This window comes from Pezoporus occidentalis, unplaced genomic scaffold, assembly GCF_034315485.1.
Source record: "Pezoporus occidentalis ecotype Australia unplaced genomic scaffold, CSIRO_AGI_Poc_V1 ctg95, whole genome shotgun sequence".
NCBI lineage: Eukaryota > Metazoa > Chordata > Aves > Psittaciformes > Psittacidae > Pezoporus > Pezoporus occidentalis.
In genome coordinates, this window is record NW_026916315.1 from 2215833 (window position 1) to 2236842 (window position 21010).

Below are 21010 nucleotides of genomic sequence, written 5' to 3' on the forward strand. Positions count from 1 at the left end.
CTGACAAGGAAAATTGATGGTGATTCATACAGATATCTCCTTTCCTAAAAATACTGGAACAGCAGTTTGCGTAATCCTGAGATTTATTTAATTAAGGAACATCCCCAGCACTGTTTTATTTGATCATAGTTCCTGTCTCTCGCCTTCACCTCCCTCTCAGCTTTACCACAATGTCTTTCATTTAATGCTTTTCATTAGCAAGGCCCTAATAAGAGGATTAATTCAAAAAGAAAGCAGAGAGTGGAAAGGTAGGCACTGAGGTGTGGCTAGTGATTTAAAAACCGAAAGGAGAAGGGAGTGGAAATATATCAGGGAGAGGTGGGACGCTGAGGCAGTCCTGTTTACTGCCGGCAAAAAGAGAAGCTGAAGGCAGGGGCCCAGCTGCAGCATGGGCGCTGTGCTATCGTATATGTCTCTAGAGAAGGAGGGATTCATGTAGGTGAGGAATATATCTAAAGCTTAATGCCTCTGCTGGCTTCTGGTGAGACAAGACCGCTAATTTTAAACATTTTGAAACATTTTCTGCTTGAAACCTCAGTATCATCCAATTTCAGTGTTTTGAAAAATGCTTCTTCAGTGAGATTCTTGAAGAATGTTGAGAAACGGTGTATGACATACATGATAATATTTACATTTGACAGCTGAGACGCTAAAGCTGTACCTAACAATCTCCTACAGGTCTCCCTGTTTCTGACCAAGGCAGCCTCTGAATAAGGAGAAAGCACACAAGGAAATGTTCCACTGCCTTCGAGGTGACCTTGGCATTTTAAATCAGGAAGCAAGCAAGAAACCTCGGACTTCATCCGGCTCTAGCTTGTTTTATTTATTACAGTATTGCAGCAGCACTCAGAGCCCCAGCCAGGAATCAGAAACGCATTACGCTGTCTAGCATGCAAGTGTATAACTAATGGACTTCAAACACCCCTTATTTATCAGCAGTGGTGCTTTAGAACAACTTTGCCTGGCAAGATAGGATTTATTGTGAAAAGGGGGAGATGCAATTTTTCATCCAGAAATGCCTTCTCCAGAAGGATTCAGGGGCTCTGGAGCCAGAGGCAGGATGGAGCACTGTCTAGCTGCCCGTGCACACAGGACAGGCTGCGCACTAAATGTGGTAATTTTCGATTAGACAGATACGACGCCTTGAATCACAGCTCCGAACAGCGAGGAAGCCGTCGCTGAGGAGAAACGGCAACGCCAGTTTATCGAACCAGACTGAACCAGCAGTAAAGAACGCGGCGGTGGTTACTCGCAGCAACGTGGCCCCGCGCGGCTCAATCCCAGCGCCTCCAGAGCCGGCACATTCCTCCCCTCAGCCCCGCCGAGCCCTTCCCGTCCCGTCCCGTCCCGTCCTCCCCACCTGCTGCCGCCACTAACGGGGCTGCCAACGACGGCTCCCTCGGGAAGGCGGGCCGCGAGCACAGCGCCCCCTCCCGCCCCGTCACCGTCCACCGACCCACTTCGGCAGCGGAGGGAGGGGCGCGGCCGGACTTGTTTCTCGGCGGAGCGATGCCGCCCTCCTGAGCCTGTCAGTCGTCCCGGCGGCCGCGGAGGGTTACGGGGCGCTGTGCGGCTCGGCGCAGGCGGCGTGGCTCTTTCAGCTGTCGCGGCAGGTTCGTGGGTGTTGTGCTCGTGCTTGCCGCCTCACCTGCGGTTCGCTTCCGCTGCCCCGCCAGCAGCTCCGCGCCTCGTCCCGCTGTATCTGCGCTCTCCGCTACAGCTTCCCGGCGGGCTGGGGCTGCGTCTTCGCGTCGACTTCCCCCTTAGCCTGGAGGCTCCCAATATGTACAGCATCGTCTGTGCTAAGAGGCACCAGGTAGGGCAGGACGCCCCGGGCGGGCGGCCCAGACGCGGCCTGCACCGGCTGTGAGGGGACGGGAAGCGGTATGGCGGGGCAGCGGACACTGTGGAGCTGGGGACAGCCGGGGGCTGCGCCGCCACGGCCCCGCTGCGCTTTGTTCGCCGCTCGGCGCTGGCGCAGGGGTGGTGGCGGCCCGAGGGCTGCCGGCGGGTGGGGCGGGCCCCACGGTGGCGGCCGCAGCCCCACGGTGGTGGGCCTGGCCTGCCGCACCGTGCCTACCCCACTCCCTCGGCGGGGGGAACACGAGTCCGGCTGGGTCCGCGGCTTTTTGTTGCTTATTTGGTCCCGTTTTTCAAGGGCTGGCCACATCTCTTAAGTTGCCATGCTCTTCAAAGCGAAGTTGTGTGAATGGCCTGAATGGTGTGAGACGGATCCCCTCACAGCTGCCGGCCTTCGTCCACGGGGGGTGCCGCGAGGGGGAGTCGGCGTTGCCGCCGTTTCCCCGCAGGGACACCATCAGCTGGTGGGAATGCCGTGTAGCTCCCAGGCCAGACATTCAGATGTGCTCGTACGGGTGGTTACTGTTCCAAGGTCAGGCGTTGCCTGCGCGCCTTTCCAAGTGCCGCGCTGCAAGTCACGTAGTGACAGCTTCCTTAAACCCTTTATAGTAAGGGTAGGAGGGGGTGATGAGAAAAATCACAGGAATTCTGGACTTCGAAAAAAATAGTTGTTTTGGGTTGACGAACATGTGCTGACAGCTGGTTGCCAATGTCATAGCCCTCCCTGTCATCTGTACCAGTTCTAGGAAGTAGGCGGTAACACAGTGAAAACATTGGATGTCAGTCCACCTTGGTGCTTCTGGAGAAAGGTGATGAGTATTGAATGACCAGAAGGGCGTTTGGGGGGGGGGGGGGGGGTGTGGTGTTAGGGAAGGTAGAGGTACGGTGTTTTTTGCCCGCATACACAGAGTTTGAGCACGTTTTTAGAATTTTTCTGAGGTGTTTCAGGGTAGAAAATACCTTTTAATTGGTATCTTCACTGCTCCTTTGCTTGGGGTTCCCACAGACATAAAAACTGAATTGGTTACAATTTTATGCAGGGTGGAAAAATGTTGATGAAGTGAGAGGTGAGGCATCTGGGTTGTTTACAAAGGAGAAGGATAGCAAGACTGAGTGGTGGTAGATTAGTGGAAATTCAGTATCATGTCACTTTCCTTGTTGTGGTTTGTGAAGGGGAGGATTTTTCTTTTTATTATTTTCTAGTGATAGGTGTGTAGACGCCACATTTATTCTCTTCTGTCAAGGATCTATAAAGTAAGAAACCAGGCAGGATGTGGTGGTTTGATGGTGAGATGGGTTTAATTTTAGAAAGCAGATTTTGTAACCACAAGCCTAACTCTTGGAGCAGAGGATACAACAGTCAGGTAATACTTTCCAGTTAGGAAATAGTACTTTAGCTACTGTAAATAATTTTGTTTGTCTAACTTTATTTTCTTCAGCTTAAGTTCTTAAGGAGCATGAGATGAGTAAGACAAGCAAAACCTGCCCAGAATGGGGGGTGTGAGACAACACTGACACAAACAAAAATCCACCAGTTTGCTGGTTGTGTGACAAAAGTTTGAAGAACTGTGGGAAGGTGTGTTAGTAGAAAAAGAGAAAAAAAAAGGGGGGGGGGGGGGGGGGGGAGAGGGAAAGAGCTCAGGTTTTAAGAGTGCATATGAAGCAGAAGGTAGAAAAAGAGGTGTAGATAAAGACTATGACAACAACCACAAAAAAGTACTATGTGGAAAAGGAGAAGAGGAAAGGGAACCAGTATGGAAAAGTGGGGTAATAAGCAGTGGTAAGACTTGGTGAAACAAAAATGGTGTATCAAAAGAAGAGGGTTGGGGGGGGGAAGGGATAGCATTGGAAGCTGTACTAAATGGGCACCTGGTGTGCTACAGCTCAGAGTTGTAGTTGCAAAAGCAGTATCATTCAAACATGAAACCTGCTTCTGAATTTTTTTAAGTCTACATACACAAATGTGTGTTTGATAGATCTTTCTAGACACTTTCTATAGAGGACAGTCCAAGAATTACACCTTCTTGGACTGCATCTAAAAGATTTTGAAAAATGTTCATAGTTCTTTTTCCTTCCCCTTCAATTCTTAACCAGTGATAGCAAATGCTCTTTCCCTCTTCCCCTCGTGGTTGAGGTGGGAAACCAACTAAGCCTTGAAGTGAAATAGAACAGTTTTGTTTACAAGTCAGTTATCAATGAGACTAAATCTTAAGTGGATAACAATTGAAAAGTGAATATGCAGAACAAAAGCCATATAAATTCTGCGAGTCTTTGAATCACTGGTGTAAAGAAAGCAAGCCTGTTTAGTGGTGTAAAGTAGGTTGATATATGTCTTGGTCCATGGTGTTTATCTGGAATGCAAACTTGGACATGAAAAGATTGTGTGGTTTTACCATAAATAAATGCTAATGTATGAAAGAGAAATTTTGAGGATGCCTGGTTTTATCTTCTGATAGAAGTAATGGATTATGAGTAGTTATAATTGTGACCTACATTTCTTCTGAACTGGGCAATGAAAAGCCAGAAAGCCCACAGCAACTAAAAAGCACAGTGTGTTAAAAGTATCTCCCCTAGTTGATCTATTACTTGTGACTTGAAGAGATACCAACCTTAACCTGACAAAAAAGTTTGGGCAGAATTGGTACAAATCAAGGCTTTTGTTTACTTTTATAATGAAATACTGCACATGGAAACTACCAATGGACTATACTAAAGACGAAAGTTGTCAGATGGAAGGAAAAACAAATACTGCCTGTGGTGTTAGGTCATGGCCAAGGTGACTTTTGCCTTAGTATGTTGCTGTGGGACCTGTTGTCTTAGCACCTCACCTGAGACCAGAGCTCATGTGTCCCCTGAAAGTGGCTCTGCAGTGGAGAGTCCTAGGGCAGGTTTTAGGTCTCGGAAAAATTCAACAGTAATCATCTTGTGGCAGGTTTCTTATATGTTGAAATGTTTTCTGCAGTGAACAGCTGTTAAAATAAAATTGTAATGAACGCATCCTAAATTTTAAACACATTAATTAATAATGTGTTTAAACATGAAAAATAACAATTTAAAGTGTATTAATTATGACATTTACTTGCTCTTATAACAGAGCTAATCATCTTTAAATAGTATTTGCAAGATATGTATAAGAGGATAGCATAGTGAACTATGAGAAGACTTAGTATCGTTATTTAGGTGAGTCTTCTTAAATGCACCTCTAAATGTATACAGTGAAACGGAAAGATGAGCTTAAAGGGAGAAAAGTCCTCTTCTGGAAGTCAGTTATGTGTGGTGAATTTATCTCTGAGTGTATTATGAGCCATGACTCTTTCATGGTACAGAGGTACATACGTATAGCAAGTGAAAATATCAGTCTGTGCATAACAGTAAGTGTTTAGGAAACACAGTTATGTTTAAATCAAGCAACTGGCCAGACATTTGAGTACTGCATTCCTTTAGTTAAGTAAAAACTGTGTTTTTATTGAGCTTGAAAACTAATAATTTCCAGAGGCATTAGACTTCATACTTTGCCTGTCTGGCAGTGATCTGGAAACATAGTACTTGGTTTAAAAATGTAAAATCAGGAAAATTATTAAAAAAGCAGCTGACAGTTCTTGATGTGGTGAGCTAGAAGGGATTATCAGCAAGGAGGTGGGGGAGGTAATGGCAAAGTGAGTTAGAGTTTTGAAGTAATTTTAAGAAAGGAGTTTGTTTGCCATACTTGTTTATAACCTTTAGTGCAGAAAAAATGCAGCATTCTTAGGTTTTCATTGAATTTTGGCTTATTATCTGGCTCTTGTTTTGGCAATATACACCAAACTAAAAGGAATGCAGAAAGTAGTAAATATGCTATTTTGAGTAGTAATATTAGCTATGGGTCACATGCAACAGTACTGAAACTTTGTGGCAAGAATTAAGACACTCTAATTCTTAGATATTCACATTGGGCAGTATGATTAGCTGCATGAATGCAAAATGTGTGGGATTGACCTCATGCACAAAGGAGGACTTTAAAAGATAAATCTTCCATTTCAATCCAGAATTATTTTGGATGTCTTTTTTAGGTCTTGAAGGTTGTAAGCAAGTACATCAGGCAAAGTTAAAACATTGCACTTGTTCTTCTGTTACAGCAGAATATGACAAAACATGCTCAGAGATGTAAACTGTGCAAGGATGATTCTGGAATTCAGTTGAAATTGTTGGAATAATTGTCATGTAACTAAGTGTTTCAGTTGAGGTGAATCTTTGGGGAAAGTGTGGACATGAGACTGTTTCTGGTTTTGAGAAGTGAAACTTTGACTGCTTTGGAAACTGGAATGGTTATGCCAGTTGTGCCAACAAGAAAAATACTGACTTCCAAATGCTTAGTTAAATATTTGGTATACAGAACTTGGTCTCAGTTTTATAACTTGCTTGTAGGATTATAAAAAGAATATATATTTAATCCATGAGATTTTATTTTTCCTAGCAAAGTATGGTGACATTAAAGTATGTTGTAGAAAGTTGTAGTCCGCAGGGTACTGTTCCTATAGTCCTTCCTGCATTTCAGGGGTACTATAATCCAGACAGACACCACTGTTGCTCTGGAGCAGTTGTGTCCTTCTTTATACATGTTGTGTCTGTTTTAGTAGTTAAACTTAATTATTTGTACAAGGTTATCTACCTTCAGCCTTGCAAGAAGCTGTTAAGGATGGAAGCAGTTTTTTGATAGAGCTGGTGTTTAGTGGGATAATGCCCCTTGCAGCTCTTGACAATCAGCCTCCTGCTTGAGTTACTGATCTACTTCCAGACCAAGGGCAGTGCAGTTCCTACCAAAACGATCCCCACGTGTAAGCACTGGCCAGGCAGTAGGGTCACGAGGCTCTCTTGCTGCAACATGGGTGACTTTTAATTTTTGACGAGGAGAAAAGAGCTGTACCTCTTCATAGGAAAGCTGATTCCCAGTGTGGCACTCATTCTGTAGATACAAATACAGGTTTTAAACTGCAGCAGGAAACTCAAGTGGATGAAGTGATTGATATTTTCCTGAGGAGGCATCAGGGTCATGGAAAGTTCCAGAGTGGGTGTTTGTTGCCTGTTCCCTCCCTGCTCCTGCTGCTCCTCCTCTTCTCTCCTCCCCCCCCCCACCAAAAACCCAACATAAACAGCCCACCCACCTGCAGAATCCCAACAAAGCTACTCCAGTTGCAAAACTTAACCAGAACATAATAGTTTCTGATTGCAGGGTAGCAAAGAGACTTTTTTATCAAAGAAAGTTGTCATTGAAATAGTGATTTCTGACTTCATAAGGTTTTTTGTTGTTGTTTTTTTATTTTACTTTTATTTTTATTTTGGAAGTACTGGAGATATGCTTAGTCATTTCAGACATGTCCTTAATCCACCTCTAGTCCATTTTATGCATTCAGTAGAAGAAGGATATAAGTAGATGAGTACAGGAAAAGCAAAAGGTAGGAGGCATGTGGATTTGTTTCTTTGTTAAAATGTAGTACTTTTTGTTGTGTTACTTAAGAGTTATCTACTACTGCAAGCAGCAATATTGATTTGGATATAGGAAGTGCTGAAGATTGGAGTTGGTAAGGAATTATCTAAAAACGAGATTCAGCTGTTAGAATTTCTTCTCTAAGCACAAATTTAGCCACTTTTTTGTCTCTGGGTATAAAATTGATGTGGTTGACTTCTCATTAGGCACGAGAATGTATTGGTGTCAACAGGGAATTTTTCAGGCTTTTTTTTCTCTTTTGTGTATGTGAAGGAAAACATGTTTGTTTGGGCAAGGAACTTCTATTTAAGACAATATTAAAGTTTTGCCTGAAATACATGGTTGTACTCTCTACTGTCCTTTTACTTTATGCTTTCTCCTTTATTGCAGGTTATGATGCATGATTATCACAGAAGAAATTCATGTCTATAGCTTTTAAGGACTTTATTACATCATCTTCAAGCCTGCTAGTTTTGGAATCCACATTGCATCTTCAGAGACCCATCTGCAAAGACACATCTGCTTTTGAATTTCCACAAACATCTCCTGTTAAAAGATACTGAAATTAAAGTGCTCTGTTTTAACAAAGTAATACCATTGTATTAAGATCTCCCAGTTAAAATTTTATTGTCATACATTTGCTAGGTAAGTTGATGCTGTTAGCCGTATGTAAAATACGTAATGCTTTTTCTAAAGTTATGGACTTTAAAGCCTTTCTAATGTAAAACACAACAGAAGAAAGTGTATACAAGTGGATAATGATCTTTGTAAGTAATATTATTGTTGCCAGTTTACGGTCAAATGCTTTTAGTATTAAGTGAATTTAAAATAATTGGATTAACACTAGAACTGGGATGGGGGAGGGTGTTGCCATTTTTGCTACTGATTTTTGCTCTCCTCTTTTTCTGTTTTGGGGTTTTCTTGTTTGGTTTAATCTTAAGAGTTTTCTTAAACTTCAGGTGGAAATCATTGCTGGTAACATTATTAGTATCCTACATGTACTTTCCTTTAAAAATGTTGATGAAAGTATACTTTTGCATATATTAGCAAAAAAAAAAAAATCTACTAAATCTGATCTTTGTAGAGGGGAATGAAGCTTCTTGTCTAATCCAGTGATATTCAGCTTGCTCCTATGGAGTTAGCACAGATTCAGCATGTAGTTTTGAAGTTGGTACCTACTGAAGTGATGTGCATACGTTAAAAGTTGTGGTTTCAATTGCTGAAAACCATTAATCCAGCCAATCCAAAGGTGATCAACATGTGCTGATCAGCAGTAGGACTTCTCTAGGCTTTTTTGAGATGATTATGTTTTGGTTTTTGTTTTTTTTTCAGTTCCTCATGAATGTTTGCAAGCAATGTGTTAATAGTATTTCGATTCCAAAGCAAACGTTGTATCTGTAAGCTTTATACGTTGTGTTTTCAGCCATACCAACACAAAAATGATTCCCAATGGATATTTGATGTTTGAAGATGAAAACTTCATCGAGTCATCTGTTGCCAAACTAAATGCTCTGCGCAAAAGTGGTCAGTTCTGTGATGTCCGTCTCCAGGTACTTTTTTTCTCTCAGGGTATGGTGATTAAATGCGTTGGGGATTTTTGTTACATTGTGTAACGCTATGTGCCTCATTGACTGTGAGGCATGAGATTTTAGAATCTGATTTTTATGAAAAATGCATACTTTAAAAATCCCAGATATACTTTGAGAGAAGCAACGCTAATATTTTTTCAGGTGATGTGAATTGGAGACAGTATCAATTTGAAAAATTTATTTGAACTTTGACATTCACTTGGGTAGGCCTTTATAGTATTATAATACAAACATAGTTTAAGAAAATTCTTACCAGCATGTGGGTTTCTTATTTGTGTTTTAAATAAAGGTATGTGGACATGAGATGTTGGCGCACCGAGCCGTGCTAGCTTGCTGCAGTCCTTACCTGTTTGAAATCTTCAATAGCGATAGTGATTGTCATGGAATTTCCCATGTTAAATTTGATGATCTCAATCCAGAAGCTGTTGAAGTTCTGTTGAATTATGCCTATACTGCTCAGTAAGTAGTTTGCATAGAAAGTAGACAGAGCAGACTTTCATTTAAAAAAATCAAAATAATAAAGATTAATTTTTTAATAGGTTAAAAGCTGATAAAGAACTGGTGAAAGATGTATACTCTGCAGCAAAGAAGTTGAAGATGGAGAGAGTTAAGCAGGTACACTTCTCACTTCTTCCAGAAATGTATTCCTCTTTCTCAAGCTGACTGCATCATGCTTTTTGGTGTTAATGAGACAAAAAATTATGTTTCTGCTTAAAATGTGCTCAGTGGATAAGCTTCTTTAGATGTTCATTAGAATTACATCGTTTAGAGTGACATCACTATGTATTATTTCCACTTGTGTTATCTTTGTGCTGAAGGATTCTCTGAAGTTCTATATTTATGCACCTGTATAGTCCTAGCTGGTTACTTACTTTCAGGTTTGTGGAAGCAGTGGTGCACTTGGTTGCATTGGGGGAATAATTAAACTTGTAAATCTGTGGCAGTATGTGGAAAAAGAATAATTCATGTATCCTGAAGATACTCTTGGTAGCGCCTGACTTTGAGAATACTTTCTCTTGCTGCAAATGGGGATACCTTTGACAAGAAATAGGGATTCTTATCTTCACTTGACTGCAGATAAGCAGTTTTGAATAGGTGTTCAGTAGAAAGGCATGGGGGTCAATGTATGTGTGAGAACTTTTAAATGTGCATATCTGTATGGAAGGCAATGTTTTGTTTACACCTGTAGCTCAGGGAGAGGATGACAACAGTCAGTCACTATTCTGCAGTTAGAAAAAAGCCATTGTTATATGTTGGGAAGGATAATTTAAATGTATAACAATCTTATCTATGCGTAAACTAAGATGCGTTTTTTTTTTTTTTTTTTTTTTTGTAAAAGGTTTGTGGTGACTATTTGCTCTCCAAGATGGATGCTCTGAGCTGCATCTCTTACCGCAACTTTGCAAGTTGTATGGGAGACTCACGTTTGTTGAACAAGATTGATGGCTACATTCAGGAACATCTTTTACAGATTTCAGAACAGGAGGAATTTCTCAAACTTCCGCGGTTAAAGGTTAGCTTAAGTTTGTAGATGTCCTTCTGGTATGCAATTTCCAAGAAAGCAACCCAAGGAGCAACTATTACAGCTTCCTTTTGGGGACTAGGAACAGTAAAAGTCAGTAGGTGCACTGACTTTTACCAACAGTGTGGATATTCTGGATCTGTTCATCTTAACAGTAGAGAATACACACTATCATCCTTTCTGAGCATGAAATGTAACTGCAGATGTACTTAAATGTGCTTCCTAGTTTCAGTGGGTGGGCTGAAATCTCCTTGTAGCTGGTGTTTTGTAGCTCTCTGGTAAAGCAAGAGTAATGTTCACTACATAAAGTACAGTATGCTACAAATACAGGGGTAATACCTATAGACTAAGTCATCTTTCTCTCTTCTGATTAAAGCTTGAAGTAATGCTGGAAGACAATGTTGGCCTACCTAGCAATGGCAAACTGTACACAAAGGTAATCAACTGGGTACAGCGCAGCATCTGGGAGAATGGAGACAGTCTGGAAGATCTAATGGAAGAGGTTAGTCTTTAAGAAAATGGGATTAAACATAAAAAAAAATCAATATGAAGGATGATCCCATGATCCCATTTTTTTTTCTTTCACTTTTTTAACTATGACCCTAAAGAATTTAAATTTTACTGTAGGTACCCCTAAGCTGAGAAACTGGGGGGGTGTTCAGGTGAGCTGAATGAACTGTTCAGTCTGGTCTTCCTCTTTCCTTTTTTTTTTGCTCACTATGTGCCGTATAGTAACCTCAAAGTGGCGTGTATCTTGCTTTAGAACTGGGGAGGTGGTACTGAAAGTTGCTGTAGATTCTTGATGTTTTCCTTTGCAGGTTTTGCTTGTAAATGCAAAGTAGGTAAAAGCTTCTAATGGTTGTTCCTCCCCGTTGATTTATCTCCCCATAGGTTTATTAACAAAACTAGGATACCAAGGCTGAAGAACCAAGAAGAAACCTCAAGTGTATTGACACGTACAGAAGCAGCAGTCCTGCCCCAGTTCTCCTAAGAAAATCCGCTGTGGGCAGAGAACGATGATGATGCTTTAATGGTGTTTACTTACTCCTTTACAGGATACATTATTTTGAAAGTTGTGTGTTTATTAAAATGCTTTGCTCATGAATACTTATACTAGATATGGCCTGGGCAGTGTTTAATGGAAAACTTAGTGGGGAATCTAAATTTTTAATTGGCTAGAGACAATGGACCTTACAAAATCCCCTGAAACATCAACATTTTCAAGTCTGTTACTAGAGGCACAAATGATCTTCAGAAACACTTGTATAGGCAAAAGTACATGTTGATACTGTCATATATTATCAAGTGTGTATTTCCTCTTGGAAAAACTTATTTTAAAAACTTCGAAACAGTTGCATCTGATCTTTATTTGTGGCAACAGTTTCCTCAAGAACTTAAATTTATGTTGTCTTCCCTCATTCCCATACCTTTCTTTTAGAGTCCACTCTTGGCTTCTCTTAACATCTTTTGATTGAGATAAATACGTGTATTTTTCAAAGCAGAAAACTTGTTTGCGGGGATAGTGAAAATGCTTGCATGAGATTGTGAATTTGTGTAATTCTGCAAATTAATGTGCTTTTTGCTTGTCTAATGTTTCTGTGCTGGAAAAACAGTAGAAGTCCTTGGAGAATGAAGATTTCTCTCAAGCTCAGAAAGTAAGGACCCTCATCCCATGTTTGAAGATTGCCACCATGACATCTGCTTCCTTTTAGTTTTGTCATTCTGCTAGATTGAGATGAGATCACAAGAAGTATGCTGGCGACTGCCTTTTGTAATCTGTCTGTAGCTAATAGCAGTGGAGACAGTAGCCATATGGGTGTTCTGTTGTTGTTTTTGCAGGTTCAAACGCTGTACTACTCAGCTGATCACAAGCTGCTTGATGGAAATCTGCTAGATGGACAGGCTGAGGTGTATGGCAGTGATGATGACCACATTCAGTTTGTGCAGGTACAAATTGCAGACAGTCTCAGGTAACCCCAGATAGACTGGAGCAGTTTACAACACACCTGAAGTCTTGTGTACTGTTATCAGAGAAAGCAGCAGTAGCTTTAATGAAGAAATAGGTGATGAGAAAATATCGTTCTCGAAACTGCTGGAGGCAGTGATTTAGTCTGTGTTTCCAGTTTCTCAGCAGACTGACTGCAAGTCTTTGCAAAACAGAGTGCTTGAGGTATGACTTCTAAATAAATCTTAGGCTGTTAGAAGAAAGAAGAGGTAGAAAAGCAGCCAGCTGTAGCAAGTCAGCTGTGGCTTTGTAGACATATTCAAGAGACTGTAAAGAATCACGGACTGCTTGGCTTGCAGTGGAGAATGCATCTGTTAAATTTTGGCACAGAAAAAGATCCCAGACGTAAGTTCTAATCCTTCAGCTGTCAACGTCCATTTCTTTTGTTCAGCTGCACTTTTCATGCACAAGAGAGATTTTTAAAAGCAGTAGTTAAGTAACGTCTCATCTGGAGATAGCCAGTACTCTGTGTACAAATCAGTCTTGTGCTGAGGGTTTTTTGGTCTGTTAATTATACTTTTTTTTTTTCTAGCCAGATATAATCATTCTCTACTCTTGAAAAACACAGCTTAGGGCTACAGAGGCTGTTTAAGAAAAAAGAATAATGATGGGCTAATAGATGCAAATTGTCAGTTGCTTTATACAAATAAAGGTTGTTTAAATTCACGGAGTTAGAAGCAAATATTTTAATGCATAAGAGTGGAATATGCTGATGCAAAAGTAATTTCTGAAATTTTTATCTAATGTTTGTGTAAAACACTATCCCAGAACATGGATTTTAGAAGTGAAAAGAGAGGACAATGAAAAGGCAGTTAATTTTCCAGTTTCTTAGTTGTTTTTAGTAAGCCTTCACAGCCTTCACCACCTTTGGCTACTACTTGCAATAGACGCTGATAGGTGAACGTTCAAAAAGTTCATTTTCAGAAATAAGGCCAAGAGTTCTCAACTTTATGCAATCCTTAATGATAGTAAGAATTGCCAACTTCAGCCATTCTAAACAGTTGAGAAAAAACTAACACCATATAACCCATAGATGACAGCCCTGGAAAAATTGTAACTCTTAAATCTTTTAATTACTAAAGTTTGTAATTTCTGTAACTGTTGAGGCAATTTAGGGATAAGAATAATCTGTTAATTGGATGAAGATTCAGAAATAACAAAAATGTCATCCACAGAGGAACTGATTTTCATGGTGAGCTGAGTATAGCAATCAAACTCTTACATGTAAGCGTATCTATGAGTTAGATGATGTATTTCAAAAGTCATATGACAGTTTCCATACAGATCAGACTTCAGGGAACTGCAAGCATTGCAGACTTGATATTGTGGTCATAAACTTTGCTGCTAAACCGAGTAGACAGAACATTAAAACTTCATGTTTGGTTCTTATGATTCAGAAAAAAATGAACAACCCAACCAACTGTGCAGTGTGCTCTGAAATGTGAAGGGGGGGGGGGGGGGAGAGGGTGGGATGTCATAGTTGAGCAAAATAATGTAAGCTATAGTACAAATGTAATTGAAGAATTAAAGAAAGCAGAAATCTTCTGTTACGTATCAATAAACAGCTAATCTGAGCACAGAGAGCAACTGAGACGAAATATATTTGTCTTCAGGGAATGAAGAGAACAGTTAATTCACTTCCAAATAGCATTGTAATTAACCAAGTTCCAGAGGCAGAGCTTGTGAGTGAGGCTTCTAGTTTGTATCTGTTCTCTCCAAATGGATGTAGGTTTTTCCTTCCATTTGAAAACCTTGCTAGTAACTGATACTCTCTTCTAAGAATTTGAAGTGATTTCTAGTCAGACACCAGCAATATAAAGCTACTGTCGCAGGCTGAAAGGATTACCAGGATAAGATGTAGGGTGGTTTTTGGCCACTGTTGCTGCGTAGGCAAGATGTTCTGTTGAAAATGTAGGTGTGCTATAATTGATGCTCTGCGGAGGTGGTAGCCTAAGTGTTCTTTTGAATAGTTATGTGTTAGAGAGGCAAAGGAGGAAGGAGGTGTAGTCTTTGGCTAGGTCTCTGTAGCTGCCTTTTGATTTTGCAGAAGAAGCCACCACGTGAGAATGATCACAAGCAGATTAGTAGCAGCTCCTCTGGAAGTCTTTCTCCAAATGCTACTGTTCAGAGTCCTAAACATGAGTGGAAAATCATTGCTTCAGAGAAAACTTCAAGTGAGTAACTGGGGCAGGGTTTGTCTAAAAGATGCATCTGGTATTGTATACCTACCACTTCCCACTCCCTGGGCATTTCTTCAACATCTGTAAGGAATGCAGAAGTACCTTTTCTTCCTGATGATGCAAGTGAAATTTGCTTAGTAATCTGTGGGATGTTTCTAACGTAACTGGGGCCTAACTGGGATCACTTGCGTCTTGATTACTTATGCGCAGGCTGTCCCAGATCCCACAGAAATTTACCCAGAAAGTCCTAAGGAGCTAGGGAGCCTCTAATTTACAGAGCTATTTGGTGTATGTGCGCAAGACACCTTTCTTCTAGCACATCTTTAGATTGCTGTCTTATGTCCTTTTAGCTTATATTAATAAGCTAAACCACGTATTTTTCAGTAGCTATGTGAATACTTGGAACCACAAGAAGAAATAAAATTTTCACACTTACAAGGGGAGAAGTGTAATCTGATGACTCTATTTAGTATCCACTTAAATTCACCTAAAATTTTATTATATTGTGACGGTCTCTTTTTCTCCTGACAACAGGTAACACCTACCTGTGTCTTGCTGTTCTGGATGGCGTGCTGTGTGTGATATTCCTGCATGGCCGTAACAGCCCGCAGAGCTCTCCCACAAGCACACCACGACTGCTGAAGAGTCTGAGTTTTGAGCTTCATCCAAACGATGTCATTGAGAAGCCCATGTCTCCAATGCAGTATGCTCGCTCTGGACTGGGGACAGCTGAACTTAATGGCAAACTGATTGCTGCAGGTAAAAGAAACAGTAACAATTCTTTAAACAACTTGCTGGGTTGGGATGGGGGAGGGCAGTTACTTCCTAACTGTGTATGCTATATTGGAGTCAGTGTTTTTCAGTGTCAAAGCTGTTGGTCTGTGGAAATGTGGTATCATATAACCTTTTGCTTTTAGGTGGATATAATAGAGAAGAGTGTTTGCGCACAGTGGAATGCTACGATCCGCAAAAGGATACTTGGACTTTCATTGCACCAATGAGAACACCCAGAGCTCGGTTCCAGATGGCAGTTTTAATGGTGTGTGTTGGGTGGAGAGCGCATGAAATGTGACTTTATGTAAATGTAGGTGGGACAAACAGGGCAAACTTTACAAAATGGTAACAGATGTTGCTTAACTGTAGTTACATAGTTACTAAAGTGCTAATGATTTTTGTTGTGTACTTAAATGTGAAGCATCTTATCTTTTCTATTTAGGGGCAGCTGTATGTTGTGGGTGGGTCGAATGGTCACTCAGATGACTTGAGCTGTGGAGAAATGTATGAGCCAGAAATAGATGACTGGACTCCTGTTCCAGAACTGAGAACCAATCGCTGCAATGCAGGTAACACATCTACAGTTGACTGAATGGGGTTTTTTAAAATATATCCATTTATTAGCTTACCTGTTATCTTTTCCTATATTAATAGGAGTATGTGCCCTGAATGGAAAACTGTACATTGTTGGTGGTTCGGATCCTTATGGCCAAAAAGGACTTAAGAACTGTGATGTGTTTGATCCCATAACAAAATCTTGGACAAGCTGTGCTCCTCTCAATATCCGTAAGTGTGTTGTGTAGTGGGGAGGGGAGGAGTGATTGCAAACCTGCAGGTTTAAAACCAACCAACCCAAAAAACTGTTTAAATATCAGCTGCTGTGGCATGGTGTTAGTGCATGACTTCTGTGCTGGGCTGTAACTCCTGGTGTTTTGATTGTAGGGAGACATCAATCTGCAGTGTGTGAGCTGGATGGATATTTGTACATAATTGGAGGAGCAGAATCCTGGAACTGCCTGAACAGTGTAGAGCGTTATAATCCAGAGAACAACACCTGGACACTGATCGCGCCCATGAATGTGGCTCGGCGAGGAGCTGGAGTGGCTGTCCGTGATGGTATGTTTCCATGTGCTTAAACAACCTCTTGCTTGATGCTTAATGAATCTTTCATGTTAAGCTATAATGCGAGTAAAATACAAAGCTTCCTTCCTTCCCAGCAAGGAAACAATACAGTAAGAACCTGGCTATGTTTGCCTCCAATTTTAATTAAAAATTGTAACCAGAAAAACAAAAAACCTCTAGTTTTTGTTTTGGGGCATTCACCCCTACCAGTTTTCTTTTTAAAACGTGACCATGCAGTTTCTAGAGCTGCATCTGCCTGACTTTGGACACTGCACTTACTCTGAAATAACTTCCAGTCAGCTTGAATGATCCAAAGCAGATCAATACTGTAACTTCAAACCTTAAGTAAGGCAAAGGTTTCTAACAGAAAACCTGAAGTTCCTTCATTTTGGCTTAGTTTGTTTGCCCTGAAAGGAGGGGTTGTGTTTGGTGACACAGGTGGTGCTTAGCAGTGAAACATTCACTTTGCTTCCTTTTGCTAGGAAAACTCTTTGTTGGTGGAGGCTTTGATGGCTCTCATGCAGTGAGCTGTGTGGAGATGTACGACCCTGCTAAGAACGAGTGGAAGATGATGGGAAGTATGACTACTCCAAGGAGCAATGCTGGGATTACGACAGTGGCAAACACTATTTATGCAGTTGGGGGATTTGATGGCAATGAATTCTTGAACACGCTTGAAGTCTACAATCCAGAGTCAAATGAATGGAGCCCCTACACAAAAATTTACAAGTTTTAAGCAAATTAAATTATCTCTTCAAACTAACAGGCTTAGTGGTATAATTGTGTTTTAGTTGAGGTACACATGTGAATAGGGTTGGGGAGGGCATAGATGTTGCCAACAGCAACACAGAGCTTTTGCATATTGCATATTAATGTGCTGTACATATTTGTTTTGGAAAGAATATCAAGATGAAGGGGTTTTGTGTATCTTTCAGCTTTGGTTTAGGGTTGAGTTTTTTAAGATTTTGAAGACAACACAGGAAAAACTGGACTGGGCATATCATTGCAGGAGCTTCCCCCAGTGTTTGTTTTGTCACTTTGCACATTAGATGACTTTTCCTGTAGGATGTGTTCTTGGGGCAGGAAGTGTAAGGTTTATGGGGGATAGTTTTTTTTTCCATCAGGCCTTGTTTTCCTTCAGTAACTGGAACAATCTGTAACAAGCCTTATTTAAATAGATATAATGGCTATTTTTTTTATTAAAAAAAAAGCTGACATACCTGCCAATACCTTATCTTTTATGATTGCCTTTTTATAACAGTTTTTATATACTCAGCAGAGTATTTTATCTGTTGAAATGAAAATGGCAGATAAATGGTTACTGAAGCAAAAAGACAACCTTGGGAGTTCATAGAGACTGAGTGGGGCAACTGATTTACCACTGTACATGAGCTTCTGAGCTTTTTCCTCTGCTACAATATTGTAACTTAGTATGCAACACCTTTGTTAGAGCTGAATAGAGTTTCTGAACATAACATAGCTGTGACTTTCTAGGGTGGGGAAATTATTTTGGCTCCAAATATTTTGACAAAAAGGGCAGAGGGTGCTTTCTGTACAGCAGTTTTGTTACTCTGGGTGAGCTGACCTTTGTAAAACAAAAACTTCGGTGTGCGGGTTTTCTCATGGTTATTAAACTCTGGCCAGTTGGCAATGAAAATGTGTTCATCTGGTTAGTAACTGTCTTAAGTTTATTTTTCTAATATTACATGCTGAAAGGGTGACAGAACACAACTTGACTCTGTATGTGCTCAAACTACTATGTTTTAGTTCACTTTCTCTATTCCTGTGGATAAAATGTTGGTTAGGATGACTTGGTGTCTAATGTGTAGTGCTGCACATCTAACTCCTGGTGCCAAAACTAGCACTGACTGCTTGCTGCTGATGCAAACACATTAAAGGTACCTTTTGGGAAATCCTTGCACCACAGGGCTGCAGTGGTGTGTCTGTGTCCTCTTCTTTAACAAGGTGTAATTTTTAATAAGAAGTTTGCAGTGCTGTAACAGACCTTTCAAATGGATGTAGCTACAGCACAAACAACAGATGTTTAACTGAATCCTCTTCCTCAAAGTAGAAGAGGGTTAAAGTGTGATGTACACCTCCTACCAGCAACTTGAGCATTACACTTACTTCTGGTGGGCAGAGAGCTCAGAGCCAGCCCTGGCTCCTAGAGAACAACCAGCTGTTGGCTGAGGGAGATTTACCCCCTCAGAAGCTGTTCTCAGGCTCAGTTTGCTAAAAGCTCTGTGCAGATGAGAGTGTGGTGCTCCACAGGTGAGATGAGAAAGGGGCCAAAGTGAACTTGAAGAAAGTACACTAGAGTATGATGAAAAGAAGCACCCCATACTCTTGTGAGGAGCTTGATCCTGTGGTCCTCAGCATTAATTAAGTAGCTTTAGGAAATTAAGCTACACCAGTGACAGCACTAATTTCAGCAACCATCCCATCTTAGTTCAGCTTTCTGATCCCAACTCTAGTTATTTCACGTAAGACCAGGCAGTCCCGCTGAAGGGGAGCATGAGCAGACCACAACATCTCTACTGGATGCAGGAAACCATCAGATCAAAGAAATGTACTGATTATTCCAAGGTGTAAAGCTGGATGCATTTGAACAGGAACAGTCAGTATGGGAGTAAGTAATAAAGTACTTGTCTTCATCCATCAGCTGTCCTCCCATACACTGTATCAGAAGTAGATGTGACAGACATCTATCATGTGGTTAAGCTGATCCAGCTTCTTAGATTTGGGATACAAATTACCAGTGTAAGCTTATTTGTGCATAACTAACTTACCTCAATGCTGGGATAAGAACTTGGATGGAAATAGCCCTTAAAATGTTTTTTGCTCCACTAAGCTGCTTCTCTATGACTTTGAAGTGTCTGGGGGCAAGAACTACATCCACAGTAATTAGGCAAAGTGAAAACAGCTACTCAAAAGAGTGTAGAATTAACAGCCATTTACTGTAACAATAAATAATATTTTTACAATGAAGATTTTACAAATACATCCAAAAGTTAATATCAAAATAAACGCTTCTAGAACTCCGCGGTCATCTCATCTCTGTACAAATACATACATAAAAAAAAAATTATATATATATATATATATATATATATATATTAGCATAAATCCATTTCTTTCTTTCCCCATCTGCTGTCCTCTTATGTATCCTGTAATTCACTACACAGGCTACATACTGTGTTTGCATGTTAGCCCTTCATGTCTGCAGGGTTAGCACGCATTATGGGTATCTGGCTTGGTATTCAGCCCTTTCTGTCCTTTTAGAGCCCCAGGTGTCACAATATATTATTTTTCTCACCTGTCACTTCAGCAAACAACTGCCTTACATGGATTTTCCTATACAACCATTAACAAATCTAGCTCCAAACATCTGGAATTTAGAACACCAGTCCAGCACATCTGCTGTGCACCAAAACAATTCCATTAGATGGTGATTCTTAGCAGAAATCCTGGCATTTCATGTATACCTGTAACTAGTTGCTTGTTTTGTTTCCCTTCAAATCAAATACAAAACAGCACCATCAAAAAAAACAGAAGGCAGATTTTTTGGGGTCCTCGAATATTTCCCTCACATAACCCAGAGAGGTTAGACTTTGCCTGGACAAGGGAAGCGCAACGGGTGAGCAGCAGAGCTCCAAACCTTCACCCAGGTGTCACAGCCAGCCCCTGTTGTTGGCTTCTGTCTGAACTGATGCATGGCACTGCTTAATGGTGTGTTCCAGCTGGACCAGCTGGCAACATCCAATTTCTAACCTTTTCCTAGGGAAGAGAAGACAGAAAGGTTACCAAGACCCTATGGACCACTGTATAGACATGAATCTGGCCCTGTATTCCTTTAAAACAAAGTTTAAAGGGATTCTAATACCATGCTTTAATTCTCTCAGAAACAGAGAATACTTGGTGCCTCTGGAAATCCAGACATATTTTTATCTTTATAACAAATGACAGAGCTGGGTAATCATTACATGCTCCCAGCTATATCCTGCAATGAAATCTTCAGAAAGGAACAACTGAAGAGCCACACTGCAGTCATCAGTTCAGTCTTCTCAACCCAAACCTGAGCCTTTAATTATAAAAAGTTACTGGTTTTTACCCACTGTGTTTAAACTGAAAGTCAATTACACATTTCCTACAGGTTTGTGTGCTACAGATAGAAAAGTTCTCTCCACAGTTACAACATTGTCAGAGACTGATTTTAGGCTTCAGGAATAGTGTGACTTCAGTATTCATTGAGCAGCTAGTCCTGTTGCTCTCACACTTGCTCAACATCTGTCGTTTTCCTGATAATCTGTGGAGTGTCACCAATCAGAGCCAACATTTTACAAGCTTATGCTTGCACAAGTTAAATGTTGTTTTAATTAGCTGGTCATAAAGGGACTTATGGTCAAATATTTAACATGGGACACTGAGAAAAAAGTATTGTAACTTTTTTTGGAAACCAAAACCTCCCCTAAGCATGCATTTACAGTAACCACA

The 21010-nt window shown here is 40.8% G+C and overlaps 2 protein-coding genes across 7 annotated transcripts in view; one reads left to right on the forward strand and one right to left on the reverse strand.

Annotated features, from left to right (window-relative positions):
* The first annotated feature begins 1676 nt into the window (after nucleotides 1-1676).
* Nucleotides 1677-18429, forward strand: IVNS1ABP (influenza virus NS1A binding protein). Of its 2 annotated transcripts, none has more exons than XM_062606291.1 (15): nucleotides 1677-1816; nucleotides 7715-7969; nucleotides 8748-8874; nucleotides 9203-9372; nucleotides 9453-9528; nucleotides 10253-10426; nucleotides 10812-10937; nucleotides 12275-12382; nucleotides 14488-14614; nucleotides 15155-15379; nucleotides 15538-15659; nucleotides 15837-15963; nucleotides 16049-16180; nucleotides 16337-16510; nucleotides 16999-18429. In XM_062606291.1, the coding sequence occupies exons 3-15, from the start codon at nucleotides 8764-8766 to the stop codon at nucleotides 17250-17252; spliced, it is 1926 nt and encodes a 641-aa protein (XP_062462275.1). In that variant the 5' UTR covers nucleotides 1677-1816; nucleotides 7715-7969; nucleotides 8748-8763; the 3' UTR covers nucleotides 17253-18429. The 2 variants fall into 2 exon arrangements, with proteins under 2 accessions (XP_062462275.1, XP_062462276.1); XM_062606292.1 differs by lacking the exon at nucleotides 1677-1816 and adding an exon at nucleotides 7145-7292.
* Nucleotides 18430-20018: 1589 nt separating this feature from the next.
* The window catches only part of SWT1 (SWT1 RNA endoribonuclease homolog), a 35857-nt gene continuing 34865 nt past the window's right edge, over nucleotides 20019-21010 (reverse strand). For all 5 annotated transcript variants that reach the window (XM_062606285.1, XM_062606288.1, XM_062606287.1 and 2 more), the window contains one exon: nucleotides 20019-20293. In XM_062606285.1, coding sequence (XP_062462269.1) covers nucleotides 20188-20293 — 106 coding nt within the window. In that variant the 3' untranslated portion in view covers nucleotides 20019-20187. The remainder of the gene's footprint in view (nucleotides 20294-21010) is intronic.

Bases quoted from the DNA above. Each gene is read 5' to 3' on its own strand.
- IVNS1ABP (XM_062606291.1), top strand. From the start codon at position 8,764: ATGATTCCCAATGGATATTTGATGTTTGAAGATGAAAACTTCATCGAG. The intron at 15,380-15,537 runs GTAAAAGAAACA...TTTTGCTTTTAG, and splicing joins TGGCAAACTGATTGCTGCAG to GTGGATATAATAGAGAAGAG. The intron at 16,181-16,336 runs GTAAGTGTGTTG...TTTTGATTGTAG, and splicing joins CTGTGCTCCTCTCAATATCC to GGAGACATCAATCTGCAGTG.